The sequence below is a fragment of the Euprymna scolopes genome, chromosome 24, assembly GCF_053919585.1.
Source record: "Euprymna scolopes isolate OS-2025 chromosome 24, ASM5391958v1, whole genome shotgun sequence".
NCBI classification, from domain to species: domain Eukaryota; kingdom Metazoa; phylum Mollusca; class Cephalopoda; order Sepiida; family Sepiolidae; genus Euprymna; species Euprymna scolopes.
Genome location: NC_136505.1, coordinates 18387531 through 18400932, shown reverse-complemented (window position 1 = coordinate 18400932; position 13402 = coordinate 18387531). Strand labels below are relative to the sequence as shown.

The following is a 13402-nucleotide window of genomic DNA, read 5'->3' as shown; positions in this document are numbered from 1 at the left end:
AAGAGGAATGAAAAGGAATAAAGAGGAATGAAGAGGAATGCAAAGGAATGAAGAGGAATGAAGAGGAATGAAAAGGAATGAAGAGGAATGAAGAGGAATGAAAAGGAATGAAAAGGAATGAAGAGGAATGAAGAGGAATGAAAAGGAATGAAAAGGAATGAAAAGGAATGAAAAGGAATGAAGAGGAATGAAAAGGAATGAAGAGGAATGAAAAGGAATGAAAAGGAATGAAGAGGAATGAAAAGGAATGAAAAGGAATGAAGAGGAATGAAAAGGAATGAAGAGGAATGAAAAGGAATGAAAAGGAATGAAGAGGAATGAAGAGGAATGAAAAGGAATGAAGAGGAATGAAAAGGAATGAAAAGGAACGAAGAGGAATGAAAAGGAATGAAGAGGAATGAAAAGGAATGAAGAGGAATGAAAAGGAATGAAAAGGAATGAAGAGGAATGAAAAGGAATGAAAAGGAATGAAGAGGAATGAAAAGGACTGAAAAGGAATGAAGTGGAATGAAAAGGAATGAAAAGGAATGAAAAGGAATGAAGAGGAATGAAAAGGAATGAAGAGGAATGAAAAGGAATGAAGATGAATGAAAAGGAATGAAAAGGAATGAAAAGGAATGAAGAGGAATGAAAAGGAATGAAGAGGAATGAAGAGGAATGAAAAGGAATCAAAAGGAATGAAGAGGAATGAAAAGGAATGAAAAGGAATGAAGAGGAATGAAGAGGAATGAAGAGGAATGAAAAGGAATGAAAAGGAATGAAGAGGAATGAAGAGGAATGAAAAGGAATGAAGAGGAATGAAAAGGAATGAAAAGGAATGAAGAGGAATGAAGAGGAATGAAAAGGAATGAAGAGGAATGAAAAGGAATAAAGAGGAATGAAAAGGAATGAAGAGGAATGAAAAGGAATGAAAAGGAATGAAGAGGAATGAAAAGGAATGAAGAGGAATGAAGAGGAATGAAAAGGAATGAAAAGGAATGAAGAGGAATGAAAAGGAATGAAAAGGAATGAAGAGGAATGAAAAGGAATGAAGAGGAATGAAAAGGAATGAAGAGGAATGAAAAGGAATGAAGAGGAATGAAAAGGAATGAAAAGGAATGAAGTGGAATGAAAAGGAATGAAAAGGAATGAAGAGGAATGAAAAGGAATGAAAAGGAATGAAGAGGAATGAAAAGGACTGAAAAGGAATGAAGAGGAATGAAAATGAAATGAAAAGGAATGAAGAGGAATGAAGAGGAATGAAAAGGAATGAAGAGGAATGAAAAGGAATGAAAAGGAATGAAGTGGAATGAAAAGGAATGAAAAGGAATGAAGAGGAATGAAAAGGAATGAAAAGGAATGAAGAGGAATGAAAAGGACTGAAAAGGAATGAAGAGGAATGAAAATGAAATGAAAAGGAATGAAAAGGAATGAAGAGGAATGAAAAGGAATGAAGAGGAATGAAGAGGAATGAAGAGGAATGAAAAGGAATGAAGAGGAATGAAGAGGAATGAAAAGGAATGAAGAGGAATGAAAAGGATTGAAAAGGAATGAAGAGGAATGAAGAGGAATGAAAAGGAATGAAGAGGAATGAAAAGGAATGAAGAGGAATGAAAAGGAATGAAAAGGAATGAAGAGGAATGAAGAGGAATGAAAAGGAATGAAGAGGAATGAAGAGGAATGAAAAGGAATGAAAAGGAATGAAGAGGAATGAAGAGGAATGAAAAGGAATGAAGAGGAATGAAAAGGAATGAAAAGGAATGAAGAGGAATGAAGAGGAATGAAAAGGAATGAAGAGGAATGAAAAGGAATGAAGAGGAATGAAAAGGAATGAAAAGGAATGAAAATGAATGAAGAGGAATGAAGAGGAATGAAAAGGAATGAAGAGGAATGAAAAGGAATGAAAAGGAATGAAGAGGAATGAAAAGGAATGAAAAGGAATGAAGAGGAATGAAGAGGAATGAAAAGGAATGAAAATGAATGAAGAGGAATGAAAAGGAATGAAAAGGAATGAAGAGGAATGAAGAGGAATGAAAAGGAATGAAGAGGAATGAAAAGGAATGAAAAGGAATGAAGAGGAATGAAGAGGAATGAAAAGGAATGAAGATGAATGAAAAGGAATGAAAAGGAATGAAGAGGAATGAAAAGGAATGAAAAGGAATGAAGAGGAATGAAAAGGAATGAAGAGGAATGAAAAGGAATGAAAATGAATGAAGTGGAATGAAAAGGAATGGAAAGGAATGAAAAGGAATGAAGAGGAATGAAGAGGAATGAAAAGGAATGAAAAGGAATGAAGAGGAATGGAAAGGAATGAAAAGGAATGAAGAGGAATGAAAAGGAATGAAAAGGAATGAAGAGGAATGAAAAGGAATGAAGAGGAATGAAAAGGAATGAAAAGGAATGAAGAGGAATGAAAAGGAATGAAAAGGAATGAAGAGGAATGAAAAGGAATGAAGAGGAATGAAAAGGAATGAAAAGGAATGAAGATGAATGAAAAGGAATGAAAAGGAATGAAGAGGAATGGAAAGGAATGAAAAGGAATGAAAAGGAATGAAGAGGAATGAAAAGGAATGAAGAAGAATGAAAAGGAATCAAGAGGAATGAAAAGGAATGAAAATGAATGAAGAGGAATGAAAAGGAATGGAAAGGAATGAAAATGAATGAAGAGGAATGGAAAGGAATGAAAAGGAATGAAGAGGAATGAAAAGGAATGAAAAGGAATGAAAAGGAATGAAGAGGAATGAAAAGGAATGAAAAGGAATGAAGAGGAATGAAAAAGAATGAAAAGGAATGAAGAGGAATGAAGAGGAATGAAAAGGAATGAAGAGGAATGAAAAGGAATGAAAAGGAATGAAGAGGAATGAAAAGGAATGAAGAGGAATGAAAAGGAATGAAGAGGAATGAAGAGGAATGAAAAGGAATGAAAAGGAATGAAGAGGAATGGAAAGGAATGAAGAGGAATGAAGAGGAATGAAAAGGAATGAAGAGGAATGAAAAGGAATGAAAAGGAATGAAGAGGAATGAAAAGGAATGAAAAGGAATGAAAAGGAATGAAGAGGAATGAAAAGGAATGAAAATGAATGAAGAGGAATGAAAAGGAATGAAAAGGAATGAAGAGGAATGGAAAGGAATGAAAATGAATGAAGAGGAATGAAAAGGAATGAAAAGGAATGAAGAGGAATGAAAAGGAATGAAAAGGAATGAAAAGGAATGAAGAGGAATGAAAAGGAATGAAAATGAATGAAGAGGAATGAAAAGGAATGAAAAGGAATGAAGAGGAATGGAAAGGAATGAAAAGGAATGAAAAGGAATGAAAAGGAATGAAGAGGAATGAAAAGGAATGAAGAGGAATGAAAAGGAATGAAAAGGAATGAAAAGGAATGAAGAGGAATGAAAAGGAATGAAAATGAATGAAGAGGAATGAAAAGGAATGAAAAGGAATGAAGAGGAATGAAGAGGAATGGAAAGGAATGAAAAAGAATGAAGAGGCAAATCTTAATTTTGAACAGTTGAGAGAGAAACGGTCGGTGAAGATTATAGTTGAAGTCGAGAGTTGGCAAGAAGTTTGGGCGAATATTTATTATTATTATTATTATTATTATTATTATTATTATTATTATTATTATTATTATTATTATTATTATTACTATTATTACTATTATTATTATTTTAACTTTTAGTTTCATTCAATAATATCTACTACTTTTAGGTATGTATTCTAAATGTTTTAATGATTACTAAGCGCCAGACAAAAGTGTAACGGACAAACTAAGAGAAATAATAAGAGATATTTAATAGTGTGACATAGCGCGGATGCGCGGATGTAAATGCATGCGAAATGACGTCACCGGTAGAGAAAAAAAATGACCATAAAAAGAGAAACAGAACGAGCACGTGTGAGACGTGGAGCACGAAACGAGATCACGTTTAAAACCTCGTGAAAGGCGTGGAGATCACGTGGGTGACGTCACGACTGTAACAATGAGGAAATAAATGTTGTTGCTACAAAGAAAAAGTGAGTTGGAGTTATTTCCTATTCTTTGTCTTGGTTTTCTTTGCGACTGAAACTGCAAACAACGCGTGTTGGTTCCCTCTCGGACAACGTTATAATAAAAAAAAACTATAAAAGGAAGTAAAACAACAAAGTGAAATTAAAGAGAGTAAAAAAGTACGGAAAATCATTTAAATATAAAAGTTAATAAAATAAATGAAATTAAAATTAAAATTAATATTTGTATGTTTTTTTAATTGGTGAATATATATATATATATATATATATATATATATATATATATATATATATAAATTCACTTGTCATCTATTTATTAAAAGATGGAATCACCCGATCGTCAAAAACAAGATTCAAGCAAGCAAGCAAGAAAAAGACGGCCACACGTTTCACAGAGTTTTATAATTATATAGATATTATTGGTACCAAACTCGTTGATAAGTTTTGAGAACTAAACACACACTTCATTGTGAGCTTCCCTTTTACATTGACAAGCTCTACCGCTATCAGACCAGGTTATCTGAAGATACCTAAAATGTACTAAAATTTTTTGATTTTGCTCCACTTTGCAAAACTCAATCATGTTCTGCACAACCGAAAACAAAACAGATAGTATCAACCACAAAACAGCTAAACCAAACTCCATGAACAAATATTTAAAGGTATAAATAACTTGAAGCATAAAAAACTTCTACCAAAATAAATGAACCTGAAATAGGGTTGATATGCCGTAAAACAAAACCAGACCAAACACCATGAATAAATATTTGAAGATATAAAGAACTTGAAGCATAAAAACCTCATATTCAAATGATCGGATTTTGCATAAAATAATTCGAAAAAGGGGGCTGATATGCCCAAAAACAAAACTATCAAACCAATTATGAAAAAACATTTGAAGATATAAAATACTTGAAACACACAACCTTTTACTTAGTTCACCAGATTCGGCATTAAATAATTCGAAAATGATATGGTGTAAAAAAAAAAACAACAACAACAAAAAAAAATACATAACCAAACCAATGTCATCCACACCCCATTCGTCATGAATTGAAAAATAGATCGTAAATTTTTCAAACATGTATAAGTGGATTCCGTATGATCGCTTTTTTTAAAAACTTCACATTACATAGAAGAAGCAAATATATAGCTCCCAGATATGTCAGGTTGACAAGAAAGTTCTTGCGGTTTTTAACTTTTAAATTCAGATGAATATATCTCGACTCAAATAAACATTTTTGATTGAAATAAGCACCATCAGAATCAACACTCTGTTGCCAACGCAAAACACGTATATTTATGCCAGTAACGTCAAAACCTTGTGTTCTAATAGCCACGAAGTCACTGAAGGCGTTTTTGATATCGCTTAGGTTTATGAAGTATTTATCACGAAGAAATTTTTCGAGATGCTTGAAAAAGTGCTATTCGGTAGGTGAGAAGTCTGTTATGGCGAATGAGGCAGAATTTTATAGCCCAATTCCTTCAAGTTCTGCAGGATCGGTTTAGCAATGTCCGGTCGGACATTGTCGTGAAAGAGAATTGGACCTTTTTAGTTGAATTATACTGGGTGTTGTTGTCGAAGTTTCTGGTGCATTTCATTTATTTGTTGACAGTACTTATCCGACATAATAGTTTCGCCTGCATTAAAAAAACTGTAATCGCACACCACCAATCAGTCAGCGTGGCATTCTTTTGGTGCAACTCTGGCTTCTGGAAGTGTTGTGGAGCTTCGTCGGCGTCTAACCACTGAGCTGAGCGTCGCTGGTTGTCGTAAAGGACTCACTTTTCATCGCAGGTCACAACCTGGTTGAGAAACGGGTCGTTATTGTTGCGTAAAAGAAAGAAAGATGGCACTTCAGAACAGCGTCTCTTTTGGTTGTCGTTCAATTTGTGAAGTGTCCATTTATCAAGTTTTTTGTCTTTCCAATCTCTCTCAAGTGGTTGGAAATCGTCGTATACGTGACGTCTAATTCAGAAGCAAGTTCTCGAAAAGTTGGGCCTGCATTGGCTTCGACCAAAGCTCTTAATTGATCATTGTCAACATCTGATATCTGACCACTACGCTCACCATCTTCAAGACTCTCGTCGCCGCCACGAAATTTCTTAAACCACCATTGTGCTGTGCGTTCAGTAGTAGTTACTGGGGCAAACGCTTTGTTTATATCACGAGCTGTTTCAACAGTTGTTTGAATTGAAATAATAAAATTGTGTGAATTTGCTTTTTTCCATTTTGTATTCAACTTTCTGAAAAGAAGACATACTCGTTTTAAAACGATTGCAATTTAAACGATTCGAGTGAAAACCGCTTTTTAAAATGATGTATGAAGTAAAAGTATTATAACGAAAACTTAAAAAATACATCATTTGAAATCAAAATTAAAAATTCCGCAAGAACTTTCATGCCAACCTTATATATGCTTGGGGAATAACGCATAATCACTAACTTACCTCACGCATTATGTCGTATATAATTACATTGACATTAAGACATCCCTGCAAAAACGACAATATATATGCAACTGAGAACTGCTTTTAGATTTGTTATTCCTTAGATATTTTTTCTTTCGGAAAAAGCTGATTCAAACCGCCTCAAGGTGAATGCCGCTTGTATATTTATCACATGCAGGAGTATTTGTACGGGATTTCCATCTTCCAGCATACACGCTTGAAATTTTGAGGTAGGCTATCCAATCTTTTTGTTTCACCCTCCGTCTTGAATCTTTGAGAGATAAAGAACGTTAATGGAATATTCGAATATCTATGTATTTCATATTAGAGATCACGCGTTAGCCTCAGGTAGAACTTCGACTGAAAGAAAATAGAACTAGTGAAAAGCCATATTTATAAAGCTTTTCCATAATCAAAGTTTTCATTAAGACATTGAATTCGTCATAATTTCCAATCTAACCACACTATTAAACAACGAATAGGTTTCTACCACATCGTCTTACTTTAATTCAATTTAATTTAATTCAAGAAAACAACATTGTTAAGTAACGATAGATTATGAGATAAAAATAACTTTGTTTTTGTTATGGATAGTGGTTGGTTCTTACCAGTTTGGCATGATGTCAGTCTTAGAAACAATCCAATTTTCTCCAAGAAATCGGATTTGTCTCGATTCTCCGCTCAAAATGTCCCTGAAAGAATTCGTTGGTTCCAAAGTGAACATGCAGCCCTGAACGTGGGTGATCTTCACATCGTCTCTGATCACACCCCTTGGATCCGGAAGATGCTCTGGTTCGATCATGCGGGTGTGGCAAAATGAGATGATCCAAGGATTCTTGTTGATCGCTTTTGAGCCACGATTTGTAAGCGTTATTTGAGCCGCAAACGTGCGCAGCTCATCGCGTAAGTTGTCTAACACTTCATAGCGCACATCCATATGAGTAGCCATGTAATCAATTGTTGGCTGATCAATCGCTGACACTGGCGAAAAAAAAAAAAAAATAAAGAAGAGGTAATTAACATGAAATAGATATTTCACCAAACCCAAAAATATAGAAGCAGTCATTAACAGTTACATTTTTATATATTATTTTATTTTTAACAACAACAAAAACAACAAAAACAACAACAAACAAACAACATAGTTAAACCTTCCCAAGCTTTTGCAAATAATAGACTGACAGGTTTGTTTATAAACGAAAACAAACGAAAACAAAGGAAAACAATTTCTAAATGAGAGTAAAGTAAAAGAAAAAAGAAATAGGGATGGGGTGTTGGAGTAGATGGTGTTTTTTCATCTTCGGAAGAAGGCCGAGAGCAAGAATCAGTGTGGAGAGTAAACATCTTGGAAGAGGTCTATCACCCCCCCCCAAAAAAAAAAACAAGTGAAGCATGCATAGTCCTCGGTGAGTGCACAGTGAACGAGGCATAAAAAATGACTAAGTTCAGCATCTGACACCCAACTTCGCCATTTAGCTCCAAAAGTCCCCAGGGAACATCAAATCCTGGCGAAAATGAACAAACGGTGCAGTGTTAGGCCTTAACATACGTAAATTTGTTCTGCACCATGCAAAAAAAAAAAAAAGAAAAAACGAAGTCCATCATTTGCCCCTCCTCCATTTAGCCCCAAAAGTCCCCAAAGCCTTAACATATTTAAATTTGAATTCAGCACCATGCAAAACTGCTAAATAGACATACACAGAAAATTTTGGACAAATAAGGTAAAATAGTCCCCAAAATGGAGTGTTTTTATTAGCCCTAAAAGAGCTCCTGGGGCACACCCAAGAGTTATCGCAAAGTATAGACAAACAAATTATATAGAAATCAGTTAGTTACAATTTTTCAGAAAGTTTGATAAAAATCCAAGGCACCAATTTTTTTTAATAAACGCAAAAAGGTCAATTTTAGCCATTTTAACTCGAAAAGCACCCCTAGGGGGGGGGGAAATTTTCTCGGAAAATCCGTTCTGTTACTTTTTTTTTTTTTTTTTTTACTTATATCATATTTGATGTTTCTGCAAAATTTCAAAACATTCCAAGGCGTAGTTACTGAGAAACGTGTGACCAGACAAATGGACGAACGGACTAACGGACGGACGGACAAGGTTGAATTTACAGGTTCACCCTCCTTTTGTCGGGGGACCAAAAAAAAAAAATCACAACTAGGACGGGATTAATTCACTCGACTAACTAGAGACTAAACTTACCTGAAGGGCTGGGATAAGCAGGATAACGAATCCTAAGTGGCTAATGGAATTGTTACATTGAAATAAAACATTTCTTTTGCTCTTACAAAGGTAATTGAGCATTCTGGTTTAGTTTTTCCTATAATATACAAGCTGGGCGCCTGGCTTTGCTCGGTCGTTGTACGCTTAAACATGATATTTTAATTTATGCAGATTGCATAATGCATTATTATAAAATCAACCCTCTATTTATTAGTTTATATTACGAGGAATAATTTTCCCAGTGGAGTAATTTGAAAAAAGAACAAAAACAAAAACAAAACAAAACAAAAACCCAAAAAACAATAAGAGGAAAAAACAAAACAAAAAAACAAAAACAAAAGGAAAAACAACAAAACAAAACAATAATAATAATGATAATGTCGTTAATCAAATTCCGTCTGTGTGTGTTTACAATACAACGTCAGCTGATATTTGGTCTTGAGGATCTAAAAAATAGTCTTTCATCTCTCATAGATAAAAAAGAATAATTTTTACAGGGGAAAATTCTTTTTTTGTATATAAGAGAAAAAAGATTATTTTTAGATCGGATTTTTTTCGATTTTCGATACTTATCGGGTGAATTTCTGTACAAAACATATCTAAGAACACTGCCAGACATATAAATAAGCTTTGTTTGAAATTTGCAAAAGATTGGCTCAGCCATTTCGGAACCTATGAGGAAGGAACTCTCAATCTCTCACACACACTGACTTTTATCTAATAATATATATATATATATATATATATATATATATATATATATATATATATATATATATATATATACTAGGCATACGTCCAGGCATTTGGACGATGTCAAAACATCGTTAATTTATTACCCACGCAACAGCAGCCGTATAGCACAGTGGTGAGAAGCCTTGACTGTCATTTGGGCGGTCGGGTTTAGATCCTGGCTTGACGCAGTTGCCTGTCTAGCCGCACTGATGAGCTGTGAAACAGCGAAACAGTACTGTATGTGGATTACTATATATATATATATATATATATATATATTAACTAAGGAGAGTAGAAGATCTTGAGTTTACTTTTGACAATGGTGTAACTTTTGCTTCCCTTAATTTGTCCTTTAGTCCTCACATTCGATGAGTGATGCTTTCAACAAAGAGAGGAAATTGCTGTTTTCTGTGTCAGACTCTATTCAATCTAACCCTAATTGTTTGCAAGTTTTGACTTGAAGTATTAGGTTGAAAAGAAAGTTTTTGGGAATTTTTAATTTTGATTTCAAACGATGTATTTTCAAATAAGTTTTCGTTAAAATTCTTTTATTATATATATCATTTTAAATAGAGTTTTTCGCCCTATCTAATCGTTGAAATTACAACCGTTTTCAAACAATTGTTTTCTTTTCAGAACGTTCAATACAATATGGGGAAAATAGCAAATTCATACAATTTGTTGTGTATTCGGGTGTACATATTGAGACAGTGTATATTGTCGTTGACATAAGACATTCATGACAAGCGATATATAACGGGGACTCAGAACAAGGATGATAATGGCATTTATATAGATTACACACACATTTCATATTTTTAACATATAAGAGATGCGAATTCATTATCGGAGGAGGGGAATGTGCAATACAGTTCTTTTACATCAGAGGAGAATCATTATTGATGATGAGGAGGCAGACAATTGATACTTGAAGGAGGTTATACAAAGTCCGTTTAAGAGGATAAACAAAACACATTTACCTTTTCCTTTTTGGGTGGAATGACGACAGACGAAGACAACAGTTTACAAATATAGATGATTCATACCAGCTGGACGATTGATGATGGTCAGGGATTCAAGCCTTTTCGACTATATGGTCTCCTCTTCCCCACTCTCACCTCCAAGAGGGCATCAGCTCTCACTAAGTCGTTGTCCGACTCTCGTCTGCTAAATGATTGTCTGCGACTGTGACTGTTATTCTCTCTCTCTAACTTCGAACCCTGTCTCAATATATTGAGAATCTTCTCTCTTTATAACGTCAGAGGCGTAGTCAACCAATACGACTTTATCACGTTTCTATTTACCCGTGCCCTTTGCACATGTATTTACACACCTCTGGTTAACAAAAGTAATTCCTAAATTTAATTGTATCCCTTTTAACCCATTTTGTTTATTATTTCTAAAATTTGTTTTGTTCATTCTATTAACTGACATATTTAATATCCAGTTTTTTCTAAAAAAACGAACAATCGACTGCATTCCTAAATTAAATATCTATCTTTGACATAAATAATATTTGCACGAACAATGCAATCGTTCTGCATTCGTAGGATTTCAACATGTATTCGTTTTTAACTTTTCTTACTGGGTTCGATTCTAACCTTTTCCAAATCTCATTTTGAAACTTATCTAGTTTGCTTTATTACTTACTGGGGTCTGTTCTTTTTCATAACAAATTTTCTTATTTTAGGCCAAAAAATTGCTGAAACAGCACACAATATCAACGAAGTGTTTGGCCAAGGTATCAGTACTGGACGCACAACACAATAGTGGTTTAAGAAATTGCGTGGCGGCGACGAGGGCCTTGAATATAATGAGCGAAGTGGTTGACCATCGGCTTTTGACAACGATCAATTAAGAGTTTTAGTTGAAACCAGTCCACGCATAAATATTTGAGAACTTGCTTCTTATACGATGATTTTCAACCACTTGAGAAAGATTGGGAAGACAAAAAAAAAAAAATAAAACTTGATAAATGAGTGACTCACGAATTGAACGACAACCAAAAGAAACGCCGTTATGAAGTGCCATTTTTCTTTCTTTTACGCAACAATAACGACCCGTTTCTCAATCGAGTTGTGACTTGCGATGTAAAGTGGGTTCTTTATGACAACCAGTCACGCTCAGCTCAGTGGTTAGACGGCGACGAAGCTCCACAACACTTCCAGAAGCAAGAGTTGCGTCCCAAAAACTGTTTGGTGGTCTGCGACCGGTCTCATTTATTACAGTTTTTTGAATGCAGGCAAAACTATTACAGCAGATAAGTACTGTCAACAAATGAATGAAATGCACGAGAAACTTCGACAACAACACCCAGCATTAGTCAACAGTAAAGGTTCAATTGTCCCGATAATGCTTGACTGAACGTTGTTAACCGATTCTGCAGAAGTTGAACGAATTAGCCTACGAAACTTTGTCTTATCCGCCATTTCATGTGTGTAACTAAGCATAACATTTGAAAGAGTTGATCTGTCGCTGCTGATCCTCACTCAGATGAGTTTCATTCAGGGAAAAATGATCTCCTGTTACGTTAAACTCGCTACATCTGCGTCCTATGTTTTTGTACTTATTAGTATCTGGGCATGACTTCCCGTTTCTCCTGCTACTTGATTAGAATTGATTGCTTGACCCAGCTTAACACCATTTCTTTTCAACAGGTATTCTTTTGAGATGGAGTTCTTGTTTGCACCAATTAAGGACATCTTTAACTAACGGGCCCATAATTTCTACCAATTCACAATACCCGACACGTTGATTAACTACTATTACGAAATCGATTTCTTGTTGGTGAGAAATGTATACTTCAGGCTAGAATAATCTTTTTTTACCAAAGTTGTTACTAGGCATCAAACTGCGGCACTTTGTTTTCTATTAAAGTCAATTAAAATGTGGGGGTAAATGTCTCTGTCTTTTTTTTTTTTAATAATATCAACAAAACAAAGATCCGTGCCCTTCCGAGCTTCGTGTATTACTCTAGTACTATAGCATAATATATAAGTTTAACTCATTCCAACGCTTACTGTTCCCATCTATTTTTTTCTTGATCTTAAATCGAGATCTTTTGAAGACAGTAGAGTATCCATGATTGTTTGAAGATATGTGACGAGTTGAAGAATTTTTAACTTTTAGGAAAATGTGAATGGAACTAATCCGAATAAATTCAAGCGAAAGAAAAAAAAACATCCAAGCAAAAGTGAAACTAATCAAGTAATAAGACATGATTAACTTAAAGAAATTGATGAAGATGCTGCTGTGAGGAGCTCGCTTCTGACACCATATTATATTACTGTGTGATTGCGTATAAATGAGTTCCAGCTAATATAAGCTAGAAGTCTAAATGAGTCTATTACTAGATACTGGGTTAATATATTCATCGATGTATGCCTTTTTGTATAATGTTTATTACGAGGAGATATGATATCAAGGCCCGGAAGTCACTCGGGGATAAGGGTTATTGCGTGTACAGTAATCAATGGGATAGTATCGCAGTAATCGTTAGTATTGGAGATTTGATAAAGTGTCTTACTTAAGGGGGCGGTTCATTAGGAATTTGTTTATGTTGGACTTGAAGACATCCAAGTTGTAGTCAGGTGGGAAACAGGCAAACGGAAGAGAGCTCCACAGGCGTGCACTTCTAAGAAAGAAGCCTTGTTCATGGAATCTACATTTTGATTTAGGCACAGATAAAGAGTGGGGAAAATTATTGACAGTAGTTTCAGCTAGATGGGTGTTTACCGCGAAAGATTGGCGAGGGAGGGCCAGAGATTGGAGCTCAGACCAGCACTTGCAAATTGGCAAAACACGGGCCTGTGTATTGTAATTATTTTTCAAGTACGTGCAGCTGTTCATATCTTACGTACTCATGCGATTCTTAATTAAATTGTACAACCCTTTCTGCGATCCAACCAGATTTTATACGAATAAACTTTAGTCTATAACTGACTTGTCGACCAGGATTTAATTATGAATATCGAACAGTCTGCTTCAAATATGTATCCTTG

General features: G+C 34.8%; 1 protein-coding gene across 2 annotated transcripts in view; it reads right to left on the bottom strand.

Annotated features, from left to right (window-relative positions):
- Positions 1-13402, bottom strand: part of LOC145246618 (beta-hexosaminidase-like) — a 113727-nt gene that overhangs the window by 69868 nt on the left and 30457 nt on the right. For both annotated transcript variants that reach the window (XM_080108288.1, XM_080108287.1), the window contains exon 2: positions 7048-7420. In XM_080108288.1, the coding sequence (XP_079964414.1) occupies positions 7048-7420 (373 nt within the window). The remainder of the gene's footprint in view (positions 1-7047; positions 7421-13402) is intronic.